The sequence below is a fragment of the Caretta caretta genome, chromosome 18, assembly GCF_965140235.1.
Source record: "Caretta caretta isolate rCarCar2 chromosome 18, rCarCar1.hap1, whole genome shotgun sequence".
NCBI classification, from domain to species: Eukaryota; Metazoa; Chordata; order Testudines; family Cheloniidae; genus Caretta; species Caretta caretta.
The window spans coordinates 12,127,963-12,152,765 of NC_134223.1; the positions used below are offsets into that span (position 1 = coordinate 12,127,963).

The window sequence follows — 24,803 nt, forward strand, 5'->3', positions numbered from 1 at the left end:
GGTCCCTCCCTGGCTTTGGTTTTATTTGGTGGAAAATGCCCACGTAGGCTGCAGGTGACTGGCAGCTTTGATGGCTGGAGGAGCAGACCCCTGGGAGAAGGAGCACGGGGTGTGGTAAAAGGGTAGCAGGATGTCCTGGCACAACTCCTCTTCACACACCACACAGGAGCCTGTGGTTCTCATTGCAAGTCAGCTTCCCTTGTCTCCTTCCCTTCTGGGTGATGGGTGCGGGAGAGAGACGGCACCTATGCAATCTATATGGAGCTCGCTTGCTCCTCTTTGATGCTTGTCTGCTGTGGCCTGTATGCAGGGGAGCTGGGGTAGGGATGTTTCTAGAAAATCTTTGACTTAAAAAAAAAATCTAACAAAATATAAGGAGGGCCCCAATTCTGATCTCCAGTACAGCCTGAATAGCTCCAGAATCTGGCCCTGTGTTGGGAGTTAATGGCCCAAATCCTTGTCCCGGGGACTTCAGTATGAGTCTTTCAGAGTAGCAGCCGTGTTAGTCTGTATCCGCAAAAAGAAAAGGAGGACTTGTGGCACCTTAGAGACAAATAAATTTGTTAGTCTCTAAGGTGCCACAAGTCCTCCTTTTCTTTTTTTAGTATGAGTCTTGCCATTGACTTCAAGGGGAATGAGGATCTGACCTATGAGCCAGATCCTCAGCTGGCGAGACACTGACAGAGCCATGCTGACTTGCACCATAGCAGACAGACATCACCCGTTTGGTTCAGTGGAGACCGTGTTATACATGGACTGGGATTTCCCCCCAGCATCAGCAGGCTGTTGTGTAGCTGAATGCGTAGTGCTTGTAAAGTGTGTGGGAATCTGTGCCTTGGCTGGTGCTACGGGTGAGCAGGAACTGGCCCTGCCTGTGCCATCTGTGGTCTGAAAAGAGAGGATCCCAAGCTGCTGGTCACTGCAGGGTCCCATTTGGAGCTCTCTCCTCTACGCTATTTCCCAGGACGCTGGTGATAAATGCTGGACAAAGAGAAACTCCCTCTACTCTCCTGCTATGCCCCTTCCCCACCACACCACTTCCCTCAGCCTGGCTTTCTGCATCTGTGTGCTGGTGGGGGGGAGCTTCTCCCATGCAGCTACTGCCTCCCTGCATCGCTCTTCATGGCCAACTCTCCATCTTTCCTCTTACTCCCCCTCTCCCTTTGCTGCTTGGTATGGCACGCTGCATGGGGCAGCTGGATTCTTAACCCAGCTCCAGCATGGAGGTAAAATGGCAAAGGCTGGATGTGCACATAAGGCACAGAACAACAGATTTGGGCTGGATTAGAACCAGCAGCTGGGAGCTTAAAGGCTCTGTGCCCCATTAACAAATCCCCAGCCATAGGTGTGTGTACCCCCAGTAGTCAAATAGCCCTCATCACCGTAGTACCTCAGCACCTCCTGTCTGGTTGCAGCGTTCTGTACGGCTAGTGCCCTAAAGTGTTCTGTGATCGTCCTCCGTCAGAGATGCTGGTAAAATGGATCAGCAAAGAGACCTGGGTTCCCATGCGGTTCCTTCTTGGCTCTGTGGGATCAGGCTGTGAAAGAGACCAGGGTTCGAGTAATGTACTTATTGGGTAATAGTAACCGAAGAGCTGGCAATAGGGGGATGATGTTCCCAAACACCCTGACCACGCCCTAGCACACACAATCTTGAACTACCCTATACCTGCCCCCATGCATCCTCTCCCCTTCCCCGGCTTCTCAGCACAAATGCCAGGCCCATTGCTCATCCCTCCAGAGAGGTGGGGGCTGAAATATTTGGAATCCAGGTGCACTTTCAGCTCCTCTTTGTACTTTGAGCCAGGGTTGACTCAGGTCCTGTACATTGAGCTCGGGCCCGCTCTGCTGTAACCACTGTTCCCAGAACTCAGCCAGTTGAGGGGGGAAAGGGAGATAAACATCAGAGTTCAAGAGCCAGACAAACATAGCAAAGCAAACTCGCCCTCAGAGGCAAGCGCACCAGGAGAAGCTGCTGCGGGCTCCGACAGTGGAAGGATGAGGTGAGTCCGGTCAAGGAGGCTCTTCTCAGGTAGCCTGGGTTCTCTAGCTCTTTGTCCTGTTTTTATGTAAGGAGATGCAGCCCATCTCCTCTCCTGGGTCTTATGTCAGCAGCACTCATTTGACTCCCAGGGCATTTACAGAGGAGAGGAGCATCAGGTGCAGAGATCTTGACTCATGTCCTAGTGCCCTCGGTGTGTAGCGAACGTGATCTCTGAGCTAACGTTCACCCCCCTGGTTACTGTCTGTGTTCCATTTGGGGCAGGCTGTACCTCCTCTTGGCAGCCCTTTGCCATGGAGTGGGTAGCAACATCCAGCTGCAGAAAATGTATGGGAGGATCACATCCCCAGATTTCCCAAACGTCTACCCCAACAACAAGCAGAGAAGCTGGAATATCAGCGTCCCCAAGGGATACGCCATCCGGATCTACTTCACCCACTTTAACATGGAGCTGTCCTACCTGTGTGAATACGATTATGTGAAGGTACGCTGAGCCTCGGTACAAAGAGGGTGTCCATGGTCATGCATGAGGCGTATGTATTAATATAGAACTTTGCGTCTGTGCACGTTGATGGCTGGCTGTATATGAAACCTATGAGAGGTGTATGTTTGTACTTACAATATGGCATGGCATGTGCACTTCTGTAGAGACACATGTATTACTCTGGGTAATTTGCTTTATACTGTCTGTGTCTCCTGGAGCTGCATATCCCCTTCCGCACTCAGAATGAAATGTGTATACCGATATATGGCACAACCAGCTCCAGCTGGGGTCGCAGGTTTCAAGGAACCAGTTTCTCTTATGGTCAGATTTCCTTGTAATGTTTGGGTCAGCTGATTTGCAAGTGATGCATTCACATCGGCCCACAGGATCAGGAAGCATCGTTGGAAGAAAACTAGAGCTGGTGGAAATGCTGAAGTTCTGTTCCCTGGACAGATCGGACTTGTTGAAATTTTCTTTCATCCCACATGGAAACAAGAGGTCAGAATTTCTCACAAAATAATAGTGCTCCAATTCCATTTTGGAAATACTGAAACAAGCTTCTCCTATTATATTATAAATTATAATCTCAGACTTTTATCTATCATCATACAATATCCTAGAAGCAAAACACTTCAATCTTATTAAAATGAAGCCATTCAGTAATTTTTCACCAAAAACTGTGACAAAGTGATACAGTCCCAGGAAACGTTTCAATTTTCTTGAATCAACATTTTCTGTCCTGTCTGAAGTTTTTTGACCGGCTCTACAAAATACTTGTATCTCATGAGAGCTGTGCTGATGGGACCTGGGTCAAAAGTGAGACACAGCCCAAGCAGCAGCATCAGGATGTTCATATATAGTGGTGAAGAGCTTGCGAAAAGGAAGTGGCCAATGGACTATTTGGGGGAAGTGTGAAAAAGCCTGAAAGGAGACGCTGCTGATATCCGGATCAGGGCCTGTTGTGCTAGGCGCTGTACATACATCTAATAAAAAGATAGGCCTTGCCCCAGAGAATTTACAAGCTTAGCGTATGATGAGTGGCCAGAGGAATGGGGGAAGAGGGCAGCACAAGGCAGCAAACTCAGCACACCAGCTGTCCAGCCATGTGTTCATACTGATATCGGTAGGGGCATACTCGAAGGTCAGTTTGTGGTTGGGGGAGCCGTATCCACAGGAGACATGCAGGAGGCAGGTGGTGTGCTCACACTGGCAATCATTGTTTTAACCTCAGTAGAACCAGATCAAGCATTTTAAGTAAAATCTTAATCCCTGAGTTACTCGGACGAGATGTTCATGTTCCTCTAAGGCCATAGTGCTTTTCACCACGTCTTCCTCTGAGGCTGTACCCTGTCGGTCAGACTGCTTAGCCTCTTACCCGCTGCTAGAACTTGTGTGCATGAGCTCTCATCCCCCTCCATCCCCAGGGGCAGCACAAATCCTGTTTATCAAAAATGGCCTAGTAATGACATCCAAAACTTTCGGGGACATGGGGCTAGGGGACTGGGATACTTGGGGAATCCAGTGGATGTTTCCCACCAAGGAACATTGCATCAGAGAGAATGTGGAAATGGAGAGACCCAGCTTAGCGGGCTTTACTGTAAATTCAAAGCTGTGTGTGTTTTAACCTGCGTTTAACATTAATACCTCCTTTCGCCTGTGACTGGCCATAGCCCAGTGGATTGCTCCCTCATAGGATCAAAGGGGAAAGCAAACAGGAACAAAACCCACAGCAAACAAAACCCCGGGCTGGTGGCCCAAGCTGGCCTTGGGGCTTTGTGTGTGTTGGAGGGAAGGGAGGGTTCAGGAAATGAGCTTTACAGCCAAGGATTTAGGGAAGGGGAGGAGAATGGGGGGCAAGTCAAGGCATGGGGAAATTGCTGTCCACTGTGTAAAATGACAGCCGCAATTGTATAACCGAATCCAGAAGGATGGTCTTCATCACAAATGTACCCCTGAGAATGCTGTAATCTCTAAACCCCCTGATTGTCCCACTGGGGGACAAACTTCCTGGTGGTGGAAAGTCTGCCAGGAGCAGGGGACCTTCAGACTCAGCTCTGCCAGCAGAGTGGAGAGCACGTGGCTAGGGCACATGACAGATGCGCTGATTCATTCAGGGTTCTGTGGAATCCTGGCTACAAGTTAAAGCTGCTCTTGCTAGTGCCTGTCTTGGTTCTTCCTTCCTTTTCTTGCCTCTCCAGCTATCTCCAGTCCCTCTATTCCTGCTTGGTCATGCTCCAGAGGGGTGCCCAGAGGCTGCAGAGGGGGAGATGCCACAGCTGAAAGGTGGCGGGCGGGGGTGGGGGAGAATCAAGGAAAGCTGGAAGCAGGCAGGGTGGTGATAGTTATATGGAGCTGGCAATGGGGCATACCATGGTTAGGGAGGGAACTGGGTGTGGCCCTGCACAAGGACCTACTCCTGGTCCCCCTGATTTCAGGGTTGCAGGATTGGGCTCCATATACTGGGTGGGGGGCAGGCGTGGAAATAGAGGCTGCAGCTGAGTGTAGACGTGACTAACTCCTCCATCCCCTGCACAGATCAGCTCCGGTGGGAAGCCGGTGGCCACACTGTGTGGACATGAGAGCACAGACACTGAGGAGGCTCCAGGCAACAGGACGTACCACTCCATCGACAACACCCTCACTGTGACTTTCCGATCCGACTACTCCAACGAGAACCAGTTCACCGGCTTCGAGGCCTTCTACTCAGCTGAAGGTGAGAGATGGGCCCCTCACTGAGGAGGAAGGGGTAGAGAAACCAACCCAGCTACGCTAGGGCCAGCTCCCCTCCTGGCCTCACGCAGACTCTGGCTGCTAGCACCAGGGGCTGGCCGAAGGAGACAGATGTGCTTCTCAGGTGGATGGAGACTCTGCCTGCTGCTACTAGTGAATGGATTAGGATCAGCTGTATTCATTACGGGTAATGACTTGAGTAGGTGACTACAACTCAGAACATCTGTCCCCAACTCTGCCACTGTCTCATTGTGTGACCTTGGGCAAGTCACTTCCTGTCTCTGAACCTGCTCTTCCCCCATGGACAAAATGGGGCGACTCCCATTTACCATCCAGGGCTTCTGCGATGGTTAATTAACGTCTGTAAAGGATTGGACAGTGCTGGAGGAGAGCAAAGCGTTAGGAGGTAGATTCCTCCTAGGACAATGGAGTACGACAGGAATCTGTGTGAGAACAGAATACAAAGCCAGCGTTAGTAATCGCTGTGCAAGACGGCACTGTCACAGCGGGCCAGGCAGAGCTGGTGTCTGGGGAAGGGGGAATCCCCTGTATGCTCCTTCACCAGCTGTCAGATTGTGCTGGGTGTTTGGCTTTGAGTTTCATATGGTGCCTAGAGCAGGGGATCTTCCAACTGTACAAGCTAAGGGGAGGCAGTGGGGGGAGAAGTGTGTTTGAAAAGCTCCAGAGTGATTCAGAAGCACCAGGCCCGTTCGCTTCCTGGGGGAACTGTACCCCTGCCTAGCTTAGGTTCCTCTGAAAGCCCCACCTTTATGTTTTACAAAGAATACTAAGGAAAACCAGCCTGGCACAGACACATGTTAAAGGGTACAGAGTCAATTTACTAAAACATGTCCCTGCTCTGTTCCCACCTCCCCGCCAGTTCCCATTACATTCCTGCACAGAGCTCCGAGAGCCCACCACCCAGTGCAGTCAAGTTAATGGGGCTGTGTTTCAACCCGCTAGATGTTGATGAGTGTGAGCAGCTGATTGACGACGAACCACTTTGTGACCATCACTGTCATAATTACTTGGGCGGCTTCTACTGCAGCTGCAGGGTTGGCTACGTCCTCCATGAAAACAAGAGGACCTGCGTAGGTGAGTCTGCCCCTCTACCCATGCGCAGGGTCAGATGCCCCCACCCCGTTAGAACAGGAGTTCCTCTCCCCCTCTAGGCGACCAGGTCAGTAAGCAATCCATGCTGCAGCCAAGTTCAGAGCTGGCCTATGGCCCCTGCAGGCCAGCTGAAGTCACCCTGATGGGGCAGGGCATGAGTCAGTGCATGCACTCCTCAGCTGATGGCAGAGTGTCTAGCTCCTGCAGGTCAGGCATCCCACCCCTGGCATTCACCAGCCCTGGTGTCAGCAGTCTCAGAAGAGAGGCCACTGCTTGGGTAGGCATGGAGGTTAGAACATTCCAGTCGCTGCCAGAAATCATCCCTCCAGGCCAGGTTTTCAGCATGTTGGCTAGAGGAAGGAAGCCTGCCCCGTGGCTGCTCATATCGGAGACCTTCAGTCTGCAGGGCTCCCAGCCCAGCCCCTCCGGCCAGCACTCCTGCCTTCCGAGTGCTGCGATGGATAATACTTTTGAGTCTTCTGGCGCTTCAGGATCTGAGCTCGGGGCTGCTTCGAGGAGGAACAATCTGCTGCCGAGTGACAGTGGATACCCAGTTCAGACAGAGAACAGCCCTGCTATTACCTGACGGCTAGGAGAGTCCTCATGCTATTGACACCGGCCATAATAACCCACCCTGAAATAGGTGAGGGGGCCAGCCAGAGCTCTCCCTCCCCTAGCAGGCACACAGCCGGGCTGCTGGCTGTCTCTGCTGCTCTGCACATGCTGCTGAAGGAAGGTTTATGATCTGACAATAAGGAGTGAATGTCTGTCTGAATCAGTGCAACGATCAACACCTCGGGCTTGGTTCTGCCTGCTGCAAAACGTGTAGATTCCTGGCGCCAGATTCCTCCCTGCCACATGCAGCTTCGCTGACCAGGAGCTGGCTCCTGTGCCTGGGGAGAACCAGGGCCATTTTGTACTTGGCCGAGGCTGGTGTGGAATGACATGGCAAGCCCAGCTTTTCCACCACTTTGCTATGGATTTAGATCTAAACTCTGAAGTTCGAGCCTGTCTCTGGATCTAGCATTTCAGTGCAGCCCATTGCAAACACACACAAACTGGGGGGATGTTTGGGTCTGATTTGGGAGCCAGACTCCAAGACTCGGGCATATCTCTAGTGCCTTGGGAACTTCTGCCAGCTGCCCCAGTCCCTTTTCCTCTTCCCATCACTGGGACTTGTAACAACAGGGGGGCTGGGTTTGTTGTTGTTTTAAAGCAAATCTCCCATCTTGATTTAAGATGGCAAGCGCTGAGCTCATTCCATCCTTCAGACTCCAAAGATCTGTTTGGAAAGATGCTGACTTCTGAAGCTGCCCCTTTGAGTTTTTGGCCCCGCTCTGGGAAGGCTGCGACTGGCTGCCCTCTTACTTATTTACTCTCTTTCTCCTTTATTTTCCAGTGTGAGATAATTAAGCTTCTCCTTGCATAGGCAGAGATCAAGACAGATGTGCTGGGAAGAGTTGGCTCATCCTTCTTCCTGACCTGCCCATAGCTGCATGTCACAGGGCCACCAGCTCCGCTTGTTTGTTTGATTAGTGACTTGCGCATGTCTCAGTTTCCTTCCTTCCAGACCTGCCTCCTGCAGACAATAAAATGGCCTTTCCTGTTCCTAAAGTCAACTGCAGCCTCCTCCTCATTTCTTTGCATTGCCATGTACTGCTGAGGAAGGGAGAAGGCAGATAAGGCAGAGGCTGATAAGAGAGAGCCCTGCTGTTGGCAGTAAAGCTACCTAGAGATAGGACTGCCTCTGGTCTTAAGCCCATTGCTTTTCTTGCTTGACTGATCAAAGTGCTTAAACTAGAACAGGACCTGAATCCCTCCAACCCTTTGAACACTCGGTAAGTTCGATCTATTCAGACTCCAAGAGAGAACCTCGTATCTGTGTTCAGACAAGCCAGAAGCCCCAGTTCTGAGCATGCTGACACTGTGGAAAAATCGGGATCTGGACCCAAACTTTATGACTTTAGCCACATCTCCCACTGGAAACCCAACCCTGTTCTAATGGTGCGATCTGGTGAACCCTCTGCAAAGTCTCTGGGCTCCAGGTGCTTTGCTAAAGAAAATAATGAAGATAGGCCCTGGCCCAGCGAATTTACGAGCTTAGCGTATGATGAGTGGCCAAAGGAATGGGGGAAGAGGGCAGCACAAGGCAATTAGTGTAAGCAAAGCAGCCAGCTTTTGGGGGAGCGGTGTCTTTCGGCTGAGTGTGGAAAGGAAGTCCCATCTCTTGCCTGATAGATCCAGAGCGCCCATTGTAGCCACAAGGCAGCTCAGCTGAGCTCATATGCTGCCATGTGTCCTCTGTCTGCCACTGACAAAGATAGTATCCTGGAAACAGAGGTGGATTTAAATAAGTGGCTCCATCCAGTGCCTGGTTCCTTCTTTATAAGTGGCACTGTAGCTGGCCAGGTTAACTCCTGTGGTGCAGTCTCCACTAATGTCCCCATAGCATTGATCCATGCCTCCCTCTTCTATTTCAAAGTAACACAGGAGCTGGCTAGGTAACCTCAATGGGGAGTTCACTAGCCATGTTCCAGGACCTGTTTTCTGGCTGCAAGTGGGATATTCACTAGTGGAACTGAGAAGCTCCAGGAAAATCCCCCTGAAGATAAAGCCAGGCTTTATATTAAAAAAACTAAGCAAGTTCATGAGGCCGTGGAGCCTCTTCATTGCTGAAGTTAAAAAAAGGGCAGGGGGCACTTAAAACAAGCCTCAGAAGCTCAGTCTCTCTACTCCAATCTCTGCTTTTCTATGCTCAGTTCATGCATACCCCAAATCCCTGTTCCAAGGGAAGACTGGGAGGAAGGATGGTCTAATAGGTAGAGCATCAGATGCAGGCTTGGAAGACCTGGGCTCAGTCCTGGCTTAATGACAGACTTCATGTATGACATTGGGCAAGTCATTTAATCTACGCTGTGCCTCAGTCTCCCATCTGTAAAATGGGGACAACACCACTTCCCTACCTCACAAGGATGTTGTGAGGGTAACTCCCCCCCCACACACACACACCATGAGTGTGAAGCGCTTAGATACTCTGGTGATGAAGGCTGTAGTCAAACCTAGACACCTAGAGATCACAGTGCCAATCTCAGCCTGACTAGCTCTTTCATGGGTAGGAAGGCTCTGTCCTGATGTACTTGATCTTGTCTTGAAGGCTGCTTCATGCTCGCAGTACTTCTGTTGGCTTCCATGCTTATAGCAGCTTGAGATTTTTCTGGTGGCTCAATGGCACAAATTTACGACCCACTTTTTGTTAGAAACCTAATGAGCCAGTGGCACTGAGCTCACAAGTTTAGAGGGGCTCATTTTTCAGAGTTCAAGTCTCTGGTGAACAGCTCACTGTGATTCGAATAAAAATATGGGCTAAGTATAATTGAGCACTCTCTGGGCAGCTGTAAAGGTTGGTTTGAGAAACCCAGGCTCTGCATTCCTGCTGAGAGCTGTTTGAACATTTGATTCTTTTTGTGCTGGCTAGTTTATGAGTTTCTCACTTGCAGATCTGCGAAGTAAAAATATAGCCCTTTCAAAGGCAGCTCCCAATGGCCACATCCAGGAGATATTGAATAGAAAAGTAGAACAGGTCCTAAAGTGTTTCATCTTCAAGCTGCAAATCCCTTGGTCTGGCATGAGGTGTCTGCTCCTGTCTGGTCAGCTGGTTTTAGCTGCTGCTTGTGGCTACATATCAAGAGGGTTTATTGGTGTCTGCTCACATGTCCCCAGACTGTCTTGTTGCAAAACCACCAACCACAATGAGTCTCAATGGGCACTCTTGGCTCAAAGGAGCCAGGTTTAAGTGCCGATGAAGAATGAATTAGCCTCCATCTTTGCCCTTCCTTAGTCCTCCAGGACAAGGTTAAGATTGAGGACCCATTTTCTGAATAGTGAGATGTCTGCACTTTCCTCTTCTTATTAGTATTGTGGCAGCACTGAGGGATTCCAGTCACAAACCAGGAGCCAGGTGTGCTAGGCGCTGTACGAACAGTACAAATAGACTGTTCCTGCCCCAAAGAGCTTCTCCACAAACTCTATGTGCTATGTTAGGAGATTAACACTTTTGGGGCAATTCTGGAACACAGGAATTTCCTTAATGGATCAGACCCATGGTTCATGTAGTTCAGTGCCTGGTCTCTGACAGTGGTCAGTTCCAGATGCTTCAGAGAATGGTATAAATCCCTCATAATCAACAGTTCTGAAATACACCTCTGTGAGCTGTTCCTTCCTAACTCTAATTGGTGGCTGCCTTATGTCCTGTGTTGATTCCCCTTAGACATTTTGATCCTAGTTAGGGTAACTGTAATTGTCTAGTCTGCTTTTATTCCACTAAACTCTTAGTTTTATTAACATCATGTGTCAGCAAGTTCCACAGGAAACATAAGAACGGCCATACTGGGTCAGACAAATGGTCCATCTAGCCCAGGATCCTGTCTTCCGACAGTGGTCAATGCCAGGTGCCTCAGAGGGAATGAACAGAACAGGTCATCATCAAGTGATCCACCCCATTACCCATTCTGTAATTATATGCAACATTTTAAAAGTATTTCCTTATATCAAACTTTAAATTTCTTGGCCTTTAATTTCATGTAAGCGTCCCATTGTTCTTGTATTGTCAGAGAAAGTAAATAGTCTTTGGATACCATGGATATGCACAAAATATGGGAACCCACCTGACCACTTCTGTAACATTCATTATCTTAGATTCCTCTATCATGTTGCCCTTTACTCTCTTCTCTAACTAATCCCAGTATTTTAAATATAAATATATATGATGATTACAATTAATATAGTATATAATTTCCCATGTATAATAAATGGAAACTAAGATCAGGTAGCCTAGCACAGAGGTCATTTAACAGAGATGGCCCTGTCCCACACTTTTGCCTCCACGGGGGTATTCCTAATTCATACAGTAGATGCAAGGCATGGGTGAAGGCTTGTGTAGGTAAGGTATTGGATCTTTGGAATGAGAACATGCACTATCTCTTTCTTTAGGCTAGAAGGGTATTGCTCCTTGGCTCCCGCCTGTTTTATGACCACTCATAAGGGTGATAGGATTAGCTTAGCCTCTTGTGATACAAGGGAAATGAAGTTTCTGGAGAGCAAGCAATTTTCCACTACCTTGTTTGTGACCAGGAAGGAGTTAACGTTTTGTATTGAATTGGACTTCCTTCTTGTTCTGGCCCTGTGATGGATGAAAGTGAGGATGTGGTCATGCTACTTTCCACCAAGCTCTTAAGGGCAAAACAAAGAACTCAAAGTCTCCGAATCAATACTGTAAGCAACACCATCAATGGCTCAGGAAGGCATATCACAGAAGATTAATAGCACAATGGGGCCCTAGTTTTCTGTCTAATACTCACCAAAGGCTTCAGTACATTGAGGCACAGACCATAGAATTACAGGGCCATCCATTTAGTGGGAAAAAATGTGGCAGTGACTTAAAGAAGAAAGCAATTTCCAATTATTCTCCTGGCGTGTGGAGTAGGAGGAAGAGATGGGTGTCAACATCTAACATAGCTCAGCTGATTCCTTTACACCAGCTACAGGAAACAAAGTGAGCAGCAGCCTGGAAGAGCAGAGTCAAAATCAGCTGCCAAACTCCTGGCACTTTAGTGCACCAAAAAACTTTCTCACTCCTGCAGGGCAAAAGCAAATGCACTCTGCAGGTGGGACGAGCACTTCGACCAGGACTTTAAAATTGAGTGTGTGTTCAGATTCCATGACAGAGGGGCCTAGTATTAAAGCGAAAAGCCTAACCATCTGTATGTTGTTCTCTGATGTTTGGGTGACAAGGTCGCTGCTTCAGGGGTTTGAAATACAATGCACTCTGATGCTTAGGTACCATGGCAATGGATAGGTTCATGTAGTTGCTCAGAGCTGCTCCAGAAGAGCTGGTCAGAGTTATGGTTCTGAAACTTCAGCTTGCTCTGGAAGGATACTACCGCTCTGCTTATGTTTCTATCAAGAAACATAAGCAGAGCCCAAAGTGCGTTACTGTTTGTATTGTGATAGCGAAAGTATGCTAGGCACTGTTCAAACACATAACAAACATATGATCTCTGCCTCAAAAAGCTTACAATGTAAATCTGAGCATCAGCAGACAGGATTGTTGTATAATTGAGGGTCAGGTGAGAATAGGTTTCATTCTCCAAAATAAGAGGAGCCCACAATTTTACCATAGGAAACCTGAGAATTATTTAAGTGGCACGAACATGCTCGGTGCCATACAATAGACAGTCCCTACCCTGAGAAGCTTTACCTCTAACTAGACAACACAAAACGTGACAGGCAACCCATAGGAAAGTTCTGTTTTAGATTGTTGAGTGTGTTTAGTAATGGGGGGGTGGGGGTTGTGATGGCATTTTTGTTGTCAGGGATTAGGATTGTGGGCCTAAGGATATGTTTAAAAAGCTAAACAGTTTTCCCTTTTATAATTAATTTAGCTTTACCAATGCTGCTATAGACTGGACAATATGCCAAATTTAGCAACTGGTCCATCATTCCCTATTAATTAAAGGAAGCTGCTCATCTGACTCTTGGCAGCACATCATAAACCCTTGGTACCCAGCTAATCAAAGCACCACTTTGCAGCAATCAACAAGCAGAGAGCCTTGTGGTTGTTCCTCCCTGTCTCTCTTCAGCAGGAAGCATTGGGGCTCCAAGTTCAAGGGGCACAGCTGGTTTTGCCCAGAGAATAAAGTATCTTAAATCTCTGGCAAAGGAAGAAGGATGAGATGTATCGTGAGGTTTCTGGAAGTGAGGGACTGATAGCTTTGACTAGAACCATGCAGAGTCTGGCTACAGTAGGAAAGCCACGTGTTTAGCAGCTTACAGTGTTGCTGGGGCATCACAGACCTGACATACAGATTCTCTATTTCACTCCTGCCTGCATCCCAGCTCTGTCACATTCTAATATTTCCCAGCCAACCACTGCTGGACCGACAGAGCCCTACCATTGCCTCTTAATTCTGACCTGCAACACCCTGGCTATTAAGGTTCTGGCTCCTCCTCTTCTTCCCACTCAATCCCTGCCCTTGTCAAGGTACCATTCCTGAGACAGCACTGCTTTATGGTGCTAGGCCTCTAACTATGCCCCAAAGTCACTGATAGATCTAGTGACTTTTGCAACAGGGACAAATCCAGACTAGGGACACCTGTAAGGCTCCCCTCTGCCCCCCCATACACAATTTGCTTCCCTTGTGCCCTAAGCAACTATTAGAAAGTTATTCTCCAGAAGAGAGACTAGTGTAGAAGAGGCTCTGCAATCCCTACTATGCGAGGAGATGCAGCTCTAGGGGAAATTATCACTGTTACCATTTTTGTTTTTCTTCTTCTAGCTCAGTGTCAGAACAATGCTTTTACTAAGAGATCTGGAGTGATCATCAGTCCCAATTATCCCAAGCCTTATCCCAAACTCTCCACCTGCAGCTACACTATCCGGGTGGAAGATGGCTTCATGATCATCCTGGAATTTGTGGAAACCTTTAACGTGGAAAGTCACATGGAAACAGTGTGTCCCTATGACGCCCTTAAGGTCTGTTGAGTCTCATTGTTTTTTCATCACAGTCTTGGTGGCTGAGCCTACTTTCGTCACTTGCTGCACCTTCCTCAAATCGTACCCTTTATCCCTTGCCCTTTAAGGTTTTCTTGTTTGGGAATGTCACCAAGAACAACACACTTTCATAAGATGATTGGGAAGCAAGATTCCCGGCTTCTATCCTAAGCTCTGCCCTTAACTCACTGTGTGATTTTGGGCAAGTGACTTAACCTCTTGTAGTGACAGCTTGCCTACCTGTGAAATAGACATAATATCTACCTCATGAGGATGTTGTAAGGCTTAATAATATTTCTAAAGCCCTTTGAGATGCTTTGATGAAAGATGCTCGATATGCCATTATTGATGACTTGCTATCAATCAAAATAACTATAGCTTTGTTTCTATTGAACATTTAACAAAATTTATCATCCCCTAAGAGAGCCATAGCTAGAGGTTTGCACAGTCCCCACCTGCATGTCCTATTGAAGTCAAGTTGTATGCTCCTTAGATGATCTGAGTATCCTGGAATGGGCAAAGCACGGTTGTCTGACTCTTCTCACTGTTTCAGATTAAAACACCCAAAAAGGAATATGGCCCATTCTGTGGACAGAACATACCTCCAAAAATTGAGACAGGCAGCAATGTTGTGGATATTACTTTCACCACCGATATCTCCGGAGACCACACTGGTTGGAAGATCTCATACACTACAACAGGTGGGTAGCTCTGTTCTTGCCATTTGTAAATCTAGCTCTTCTGTAGGAGGCAGGGCTGCTGATGCTGATTCCAGAGCCAAATTTCTTTATGCTCATATTAATTCTTGCTACATTCTCAGTCTATCACCTTTTTGACTAGGATCAGTAGTAAGGGTATTTCTGTGAGATCCATTTCACTAGCAATATTGCCACGCTACTCATTTCAAATTAACCTGCACTTCCTGCCGCATCAGGAGCTTGATCATGTAATGAACCTGGTTATTGTGTAAGTGTACCACTTCTCTATACTGGATGGAATCAACTGCACTTCATAGGCTCGATGCTACTCAGCAGTGATTCTCCTTCAGCTCAAGTAGCAAGGGCTTGCGCTTTTGGAGCAGGAGAATTTCTATCCGTGTGAAGTTCCAAAAGGCCAAGGTGTACAGCACAGTAGTAACCGATGCACTGCTGTTTGCTACTGTTCTGTTACACTACCACACAGTGCATCTCTGACACTTCTCCCTACTTAATTTTCAGCTGCAGAGCACTCCCAGGACTTCATTCCAGGGAGGCATACACAGCAAGCAAACCCTTCTAAACTGCTTTCATACTTAGTTTTTACTTGCTTCATTAACCAATGTAAAACCCCTTGAGGAGAGCCAGAACAACAACGCAGGGTGAGATTCTCCTTGGGTCTAGCGTCAGAATTGTCTGGCCTGGCTCTGGCTTTAAGAAACAAGCACCCAGCTTGGTAGAACTATGAACTGGTGTCTAGGCTACAGAGACGCCCTTCACTCCCAGCTTGGGGAAGACTAGTCAGTCCTGTGTGACCCAGAATCGGCGTTGCTAACTGCAGCCATTGGTCATGAGTACAACACAGCAAATTTACAAATTTCTCTATGAAATGTTTCCTTTTGGTCTTAGTTACGCTGTGAGGGGAAAACATGGTATTTGGTTTCCTAATAGCAGATTTAGAAACAAAGATTAGAATCTGCCTTAGGAGGAAGGATAATGTTTTGTTTTCCATCCCGCTACAGCTTTGCCATGCCCCAGTCCTAAAGCACCACCCCATGGTCACATCAATCCAGTGCAAGCAAAATACATCCTGAAAGACTACTATACTCTGTCCTGTGATACTGGATATGTGCTGTTGGAAGTAGGTAAACCAAAGCTTCTCCTTCTCTGGTTTCCCTAGGGAGGTTAATTTGTGGAATTAAATGTGTTTCTCTCCAGTTAGCCACTGTACAAAGTAATTTAACGTCTGTACTGCTCCTAGTGTAATTGTGGGTGCATCAACTATACACACACAGTTTGCATTAGTTATTTTTGCAGTTGTGGTCCTTCCGAAATTGTCCTTTCCCAAACAAGTTTTAGTGTCCAGATTTAGAAGCTTTCTGGACATCACTTACAGTTTTGTCTGTAATTGAGTTGGGAGCTAGAGAATAACTTTAAAAATGTTTACCATGTTGACTTAATGGAACAGAATGATTTTTTAAAAAATTCTTTAAATTGTTACTATATCTATGCAGAGGGAGTTTTTAAAACTAGATGTTTGCTCTCTATTGCTGCACTAGAAGACATTTTACATTCAGTCCCATAGCATTTCAACTTCAGTGTTTATGAGGTAATTTCTGAAGATATTCCAAATACAGCACCCACTCAGAGCAAGCTTCTGAGATCACAATTTGGCTCTTATTATTTAGTTTCACACAGGCTTATCTTCATGATCAATACAAAAAGTGTACTAGCTCCACATTAATGGTCTTTCCATTTTCTACACATTCACTAAGATTCTAGAATCTATCCTGCTTTTGACAGTTTGAGGACATTGCTGTTCATGTACATACCTAGGATAACTAAATGCATCTGAGTTGTGTGAGTTTAAATGAATAATCAAAATGAGATGCAGTAAAGGGTCTGTTCATGTAGCAAAACAGATAAAATCCAGAAGATACACCATGCTCTTACTTGAATATTTTTATATTACTTTAGCCGTCTCCATTGTTAACCATTAGGAGCACACAGCAGGCATAAATGGGTAGAACTGCTACTCCAAAACAAATATCCAGAACTGTTAAGTTACCCTCACTTATTCCATCAAATAGTGGTAAGAAAGGTTATGTTTGTGTCCAAGATGAGTGCAGTATAGGAAATACCTTTTCCCCTCACTAAAATGATATATCTACCTTTTAAGAACAAAGTAGGACATCTGAGAATCGCATCACAAACCTGTATAAATCTGTTTTATGCATATTTTTCATTCCATATCAGTGAGCTAAAACCCTATACATTATATTTAACTGACGCATTCTCCCAGTGAGCAACATCATGATTATTAATGAAGCCAAGTAAGTAATTTTAGAGAAATAAATACATTTCCTATTTTCCTCTTGCAGAATGAACTGGTTTTAAAGTCTTTTAAAGCAGAATGTCAAAAGAGTGGTTCCTGGAACAAACCAATTGCAAAGTGCATCAGTAAGTCAACACTAATTGTTTTCAACTTTGCAGTATACCAATGTCTCAATTCTTCTGTCAAACACAGAATATAAAATTACCTTCATAAGTGCCAAGATGTAGGAGGCAATATAGGTTTGATGGGTTTTTTTTTAGTTGCGTAAAAGTCACCCCTTTTATTATTTCAAATGTATTTCATATTCAAAAATTGGAAGCTGCCTTGATTTTTTCCACCATTCTTTAAAAGCATGTTTTAAAAAGCAATGATGGTAGCAACACGAAGTTAATTTACTTGGAAACTATACTACAGGTATCCAGAAACTGATCAGAGCTATTAGCATAGAGGGAAAACTATTCCAATTGTTCAATACCTCCCCTCACAAATTACAACTACTTTGTGTTAAGTAAGTTCAAATCCTCACAACACCTAGGTGGTACTGCAGGTAGCGACATACCCATTTTGTAGGTGGGTAAATGGAGACACAGTGAGGTAAAAGGACTTGGTATAGCTCAGCAAGCAAGTCACTAGCAGGTGGGAACAGAATCCTGAAGTCCTACTTCCCAGTGTCTTGCTCTAAGAACTATTAGGCATAGTCTCTTCCCTTATAAGAAATGTAGAATTCTAGATTTATCCATACTTCCTTCTGGGCTGTGTCATAACAATTACCAATATGAACGACATACTGTAGATAGTAGACTGGTCTAGATTAGAATGCAGGTTTGTTTCCTTGTAAGGCCCTGGGTGTAACTGCTTCCAGAACCCAAAAGTGCTACCTTTAACTTTAATTTTACAAAAATGTGTGTGTCTGGTTGCATTATAATTTATTCTTCAGAAGATAGTCCAATAATTCCACTTGACCCAGACTTTCCCTCATATTCACCATCCAACCTCCTCCCCCACCCCCAGGAAAAAAGTTGGGTAAAACAAGTCTTGCACTGTTCCCTCCCTGTAGAGCGTCACTCAAGAGTCGATGCACAAACAGTGAAAAGGGCCATTCTTTTTAAATGTCTTCTCTAGTTTTAAAAAGTTCCCTTTAAGCAGCTTTCAAAGTGCATCCTAAAGAGCTACAGAGATTATCTCCTGTCTCCGATGGCCACTATATAGTAGGACATGAAGACAGCAAACTTCCTTCCATGACACACTCTCAACAGGGGTAGGAGTGAATCAGCTCCTGCCCTCCTGGCTTGACTGTTGCAGCCCATTTTTACGTTGGTAATTAGAAGAACCTTTCACAATTCTGTCTTTCGGAACTGTTTTCAGTTGTTAACTGTGGTCGACCTGAAGACATAGACAACGGCACGATTACTTACATCACAGGACCAGAGGTGACCACCTACAAAGCTGAGATTCAGTACAAATGCGAGAGCACCTTCTACACTATGAAAGCAAGTAATAATGGTAAGGGGAGATCTTATTCCTTACAGCCTGATCCTCAGACGCTGAGAACAAGCAACTCCTGACATCAGTGCTCAGCACCTCCCAGGTCCCGGCCCTGCATTAGGCAAGAACATTTAGAAATCAGGCATGGAGCACAACAAATTCAGCCAGTCACTGTGACTGAGAGGTTCAAGACAGTATTTTTCTCTGCAGCTGGTGAATGCGTGATGGTGCTGTAGCATGTACTGGCAATACTTCATTCAGATCAGTAGAACGTGGCCCTAAAAGATTATATGAAAGATTAGTTTAATGTTGATCTCTTTGATTTAAGAAACGATCCTTGGGTGAGGGCTGGCTCTGGAATGCTACAAAAGATCCGTTTCAGAGGATTTAATTAATATACCTAACACTTCATACATGTCCCTTACCCTTCAGGGTGTGGAATTTACATTCAAGTCACATCTGAGGGTGCCACTTTACAAGTGGCAGTGGTGGCTTTAGGCTTAGGTAGGATACTTATGCTGCATAAGACCCTGACCACCCACATCTCACAGCCCAGTTAGAGAGAGGGATGATGCACAGAGCCACCTTCCCATAGGAATTCACAAAATCTAAGAGGGTAGTAGGACCTGAACTCTGAGAATTGAAAAACCTCTGTACTTATATAGTCAGATACAGCCACGTTCTGTAGATGCAGAGCTTTAAAAACATGCTGGCCACTTAACATGTGCATTCTTGCCTTTTCTATGACATGCAGGTAGATACCAGTGTGGTGCTGATGGATACTGGAAGAACTCCAAGAGAGAAAAAACTCTGCCAATCTGTGAGCCAGGTAATGTATGAATTTATACAAGGAGTTTATAATTGATGTAGATTAGCAAGAACTTGATATCAGGATAAGAAGTGCAGCTTTGTTTAGTATAATTTTTCTTATGAGTGGTCTTTAAATAGTGTCGTTGCCAAAAATTACACTAGTACCTGGTCCTTACTCATTACGTTCTATACAAGGATCTGGCAGCATGTTGGGTACCCTTCAGGCATGCCTGGATTCTCTCACCTAACCCATGCCTCATCGTCTATATTGCTATTTATAATCATGCTGGTGGAGCTACCCATTTAGGTACTCCACATGCTGCTGACATATGACATATCCAGCATAGACATACCTGTAGAAGTGGTGTCATCCGAGACTCAACAGGATGGGGAACATGATATAATTACAGTAAAAGATAAAAGAAAGACACATTGATGGGTCTAAATTTTCACAATATCCAGAGTTTAGCTAGGGTTCCTTTAGTCACTAATTCTTTTACAGTGGTCCCCATTTTTAAGAATCCCTCTTTTGTCCTTCTCCTGCATTTTCCACCATTGTTAACATGGAGGCTTGAAGCTGAGCACCTCTCACGTCCCATCAGGACAGTGGGAACTGTGGATTCTCAGGACCTCTTAAGCTCATACCTGATTCTGTCTGACCCAATTTACAGTAGAGCAGATGCCTCTTTGAGCCTGGTACCAGAGGCAGGAAAAAGTTTCACAATAAAATTAGAATTTCTTAGTTTGTATAGTCAACATAGGTACAGTTTGCATGAGTATCAGGCTAAAGCAGAAAGACTTGAGTGAAAACAAGCCCATTGTCAGGTAGTTTTACTGCAGAATGTCATGATTTTGAATGTTTGGGCAATTAAATTACTGACTTTGCAACATTGCCTAATTAGCTGGTATTTAGAGAGCATTGTATGCCAGTGTGGATTATACATGTGTACCATGCACCCATAGTCAGCGAATTTGAAAGTAGCATTTACTGCTCTGTGCACGCACCCTGGCTCGCCTCCCACTTCCAACCAAGGTAATAGATTGTGGGGCAGACATACTACCTCTTCAGCTCCTTCTCACTGCTGCACGGCCCAGGTTGAAGCCTTTAGCGACCTCCTAGATATCGGTAAAGCAGCCACATAGCGCTCCATCCACATTTGCAAGGCATTACACCCTGCTACAGGACTCGGCTGCGGATGCATCCTTTGGGATGGAGGTTCTCCATTCAACCCTACTGCCCTTATCCTCACACCTACCTCCTCCTTAGGTACTACTTGTCAATCACCCACAGTGGAATACAACAGCGACCATCACTTGAAGAGGAGGAAATTACTTACCTGTAACTGGAGTTCTTAGAGATGTGAGATCCCCCTATCCACTACCCACACTCCTTCCCCTCTGCTTCAGATCTTATCTGATTTGCAGTGGAGAAGGAACTAAAGAGGTGGTTGGCCCACTCTGTCCTTTATTACCCCAGTCAGAAGCACAAGATGAGCCAGAGCACATGCACAGACCAAACCAACACTACTTTCAAATTCTCTGACTCTGGGCACATGCATAACCCACAGTGGAATACAGATAGGGACCACACATCTCAAAGAACTTCCAGTTACAGGTAAGTAACTTTCTCATCTTCTCCTTGTGCCCAAACTTTATATGTAGCCTCTTTCTTTATTTTTAAAGTAGGATTCTTCAAGTCATGGTCCCTACATGTATTCTGCTCACAGTGCAAGAAATTAAAGGTGGGATTTTCAGAAGTGCTTAAGTGCGCTAGGAGCCCAAGTCCCCCTGAATATCTCACCCTAAATCAATATTATCTGACAGCATCAACCCATTTGCGAACTTAAATTTGCAACTGTGCTCTTGTCTAGGTTTTCAGGCTGGTCACAGATGAGAACTAAAAATCATTTGCAAATGATTTCACTGTTCCAAAATTGATTAACTAGTTAGAAGCAATGTCTACACATGGTGACTTCAGCTGAGCCAGACTTAGTAACCAGTTGTCATACTCCAAATCTTTACTAAATATTTATCACTTCATGTGCTTCTCTCCCATCAGTTTGTGGAATACAAACGAGGACAACCCTGGAACGTATAATTGGAGGGAAAAGGGCAAAGCCTGGACAGTTCCCCTGGCAAGTTATGCTAATTAATGAAGATGGAAGCCTAGGCGGTGGCGCCCTCTTGTATGACAATTGGGTTTTAACTGCTGCTCATGCAGTCATCAATCAAATGGACCCATCAACTTTGACAATCAAAATGGGATTTCTGGACAAAAATTCAGCTCACTACCAACAAGCCTGGGCAGAAGGAATTTTTGTACACGAAGGTTACAGTGATGGCATGAGTTTTAACAATGACATTGCCCTGATTAAACTGAAACATAAAGTCCCAATTAATTCAAATATTACACCCATTTGCTTGCCAAGAAAAGAAGAAAGATTCCATGTGAAAACAGATGATATGGGAACTGTAGCTGGCTGGGGAAGAACTGAAAAAAGGAGGCTTTCCCCTCATCTACTGTATGTTGAATTAGTAGTTATTGACAACAGAAAGTGTAAAGATGCATTTGCAAAGCTGCCAAGTGGAAAATCTCTGCTAATAACAGAAAACATGTTGTGTGCTGGGGAGGAAGAAGGGGGAAAAGATTCTTGTCAGGGTGACAGTGGGGGACCATTAACTTTCGTAGACAGCCTGACTAAGAAATGGTTTGTTGGTGGTATTGTGTCCTGGGGCGTAGACTGTGGGGTTGCTGGCCAATATGGGGTGTACACGAAACTGATTAACTACATTTCGTGGATTGAAAACACCATTTTGAAAAATTCTTAAATAGTCTCTTATGTGCAGTGACAATGAAAAGTGAGTAAAAATAACATTCTCCCTTTTGGTACATTAAGACATTTAACAGATCAGATTCCAGTTTTGTAATATTTTTAAAGTTGATTTAATAGATTTCAGTTTGTGTCAATTAATACTTTCAGGTGTTATATCTGCCCAACTAACCTAATCAATTAGTTTTACACTCAAATCTTACTTTAAAGTTGCTTTCCATACCTGTTGATAGGTGGAAGGCTCAAAAGATCAAGGGAAACTGTGCACGTAGCAGCACCTTGTTTAGTTCATGTAAATAAACTAAAAAAAAGCAGATTACAGAAAACTCAATCTTAGGTGTTAAATACTTTCCATCTGAAAGTTAGTGTTAAGTTTGCAAAAAGAAAAGGAGTACTTGTGGCACCTTAGAGACTAACCAATTTATTTGAGCATGAGCTTTCGTGAGCTACAGCTCACTTCATCGTCCACTTAATGTCATGGATCCCATTCCTTTTAAAAAATACACATGTAATGAAACTATAGTAATGCCAATCTAGTTAATAGAAGAACATACTTGTTGACAGGTGCGAAAGTTTAGCACTTGTTATATTAGCACAGCCATAAATATTCCTCCTCAAGTTAGAATACAAATGTCAAAATCAAAAATGTTGACTAGTTCGAGACACTTGCTGCCTCTGATAAAATCCCAACAGCTTCAGCTGGACAGCTCTGCAAGACGATGGCAGAGTATGGACCGAACGTTTCTGCTCTATTCTTAAGAGCCAGTTTAGACGTAACTAAGAACAGAGTAAACACCCTTAATAATAATTGCAGGGATCTTATTATAATAATCTGCCTCTACAAAAACAGACAGAGTAGAGAGTTAGTACAACCAAGATTCCTAAGGTGTTTTATCATTTACAGTCATCACTGAAATGTAATTAATAAATTAATAAGTCATGTAGTGGTCCAGTCTCAGTACTCACTCATATTTAAAGCAGTACTGCCCAGGAAACTGTCAACATCCCATCAGTTTTAGCAGTACATTCCCACTAGTCAGATTAAAAAAGATTTAGCAGGTTACCCTAAAAAGTTTGCTCAGAACCTTTTATACTAAAATGTAATTTTTTTTATTTTTTATTGCTAAATGAGCCTGAAGAGTATACCCTAATTATATTAAAAACTGGTTGTTTCTACGATCATCTTTTGTCTATTTAATCATGTTATTGTAATACATACTTGAAATGAAAATTGTTAAAAGAACAAGACAACGCTCACAGGTGGTGACAAAAATACCTTTTATTAACTCACTTAAAACATTAGAATATAAAAAGCATTTAGAGAAAATGACCAATAAAGTCTGAAAATGGCTACAAAACTTTCAGGAATTTCTTTGAGGGTCAGGAGAGAATAAAATTCATAGTAAAGATTACCCAGTGCTGCCAACCTGTTAATACCAGATCCTCAATTTAAACAAGTTTAAACAAATTAAAGCCATGCTAATGACAAACTTACCATCAGGTTCCTTGCAGGGATGCCACCGTTTAAGTCTTTGGAGGTCCCAGAATACCATTTTTAACTGTTACTCAGCAGCAGTAGCTGGTAATAGTGCAAGTGCTAAAATGCAAAATTCACAGATGGTACAGAGTTTGGAAATAGTATCTGATTTAGGTGCAGAAAAATTAAACTTTTTGCAAAGGGATTTGAATAGTGAAAAGATTTGGGATTACAACTTATTTCTGGAGAGATCACAACCCCCTTTGCATTTTTTTTCCAAGTATGTAGATTGAGACTTAGTTTCCAGTTATCCCCTTGGACTGGAGTTAAAGTAATACCAGTGCAAACAGCTAACAAAAATTAGATGGTCTCCGCTTCATGAGAAACCACACTGAGATACAAATAAATAGGATACATCCTAATTAAGATCCACTTTATGAACTTAAATATCCAAGTCAAAGCAGAAACTAAGGTAAATTGCCCTAAATCTCTGTATTCAGAAGCTGCAGAATATGAAATAACGTAATAAAAGGATCAGTGTGGTGTTGGATTTCAAGCACACACTAATCAATTTCTGAAGATCTAATACTTATGGAAATAACCTTGCTGGATGTGTTACTACTGGATACATTTCTCTTTTGGAGATAAGAAGCCTCTTATAAATTCATCAATACTTTCTTCAGATGGACATTCTTCATCATGAGCTAATATTTTATTTTAGCCACAAGTTTACAGTTTCTTCTGTGCTGAAATTAGAGCGGGAATATTTTCCCTTTGGTTCCCAATCAGCAGGCTGATTGTAAAGCAGCCTACAATATTTATTTTGCTTTACATTCTCATCCTCAAAGGAGCTGCTTTGGAAAATACATTTAAGAGCAGCAAGTCTACTGACAGGTATAAGTGTTATCTACTTCCCCCATCACCTGTTCTCCCCAATTCCAAAAAAAAATCCACCCCACTTCCTAAAAAACAAGTAGGAGTTTCCTTGGTGAGGATGCAAGCTGGAGGGAATGTCTTACCATTTTAGGTGAGGGTACCCAACCTTGTGAGAACTGGATTTTAGGTATGTATCACAGAACAATGCAAAAATAGACAAAGGATTACAAGTTGGGTGTCAGGTATCAATGCATGATGAGTGATGGATCCATTTGACTTGTCAACTTTTAAAGCATGCTTATCTGAAACAAACTGAATTACTGCAAAAACAACTTTACGGAAGTTCATCTCAAAGGACAAAATAAATTAACTGCTATGAATTCTTTGCATTCAGGGCTGCAAAACAAAGACACATA

At 44.6% G+C, this 24,803-nt stretch overlaps 1 protein-coding gene across 1 annotated transcript; it reads left to right on the top strand.

The window, feature by feature from the left end:
- The first annotated feature begins 2,270 nt into the window (after positions 1 to 2,270).
- On the top strand, positions 2,271 to 23,162 carry MASP2 (MBL associated serine protease 2). The gene is made up of 10 exons (XM_048824956.2): positions 2,271 to 2,486; positions 5,022 to 5,199; positions 6,180 to 6,311; positions 13,664 to 13,860; positions 14,432 to 14,579; positions 15,596 to 15,714; positions 16,955 to 17,033; positions 18,274 to 18,411; positions 19,148 to 19,222; positions 21,263 to 23,162. Exons 1-10 carry the CDS (start codon positions 2,328 to 2,330, stop codon positions 22,030 to 22,032), a joined length of 1,995 nt encoding a protein of 664 aa, XP_048680913.1. The 5' UTR covers positions 2,271 to 2,327; the 3' UTR covers positions 22,033 to 23,162.
- Positions 23,163 to 24,803: the final 1,641 nt, after the last annotated feature.

What these genes read in the sequence shown, in the direction of transcription:
- MASP2 (XM_048824956.2), top strand. Translation starts at nt 2,328, where the DNA reads ATGTATGGGAGGATCACATCCCCAGATTTCCCAAACGTCTACCCCAAC. An exon ending in AAACAAGAGGACCTGCGTAG is followed by an intron (nt 6,312 to 13,663) that starts GTGAGTCTGCCC and finishes TTCTTCTTCTAG; the next exon opens with CTCAGTGTCAGAACAATGCT. An exon ending in ACCAATTGCAAAGTGCATCA is followed by an intron (nt 17,034 to 18,273) that starts GTAAGTCAACAC and finishes AACTGTTTTCAG; the next exon opens with TTGTTAACTGTGGTCGACCT.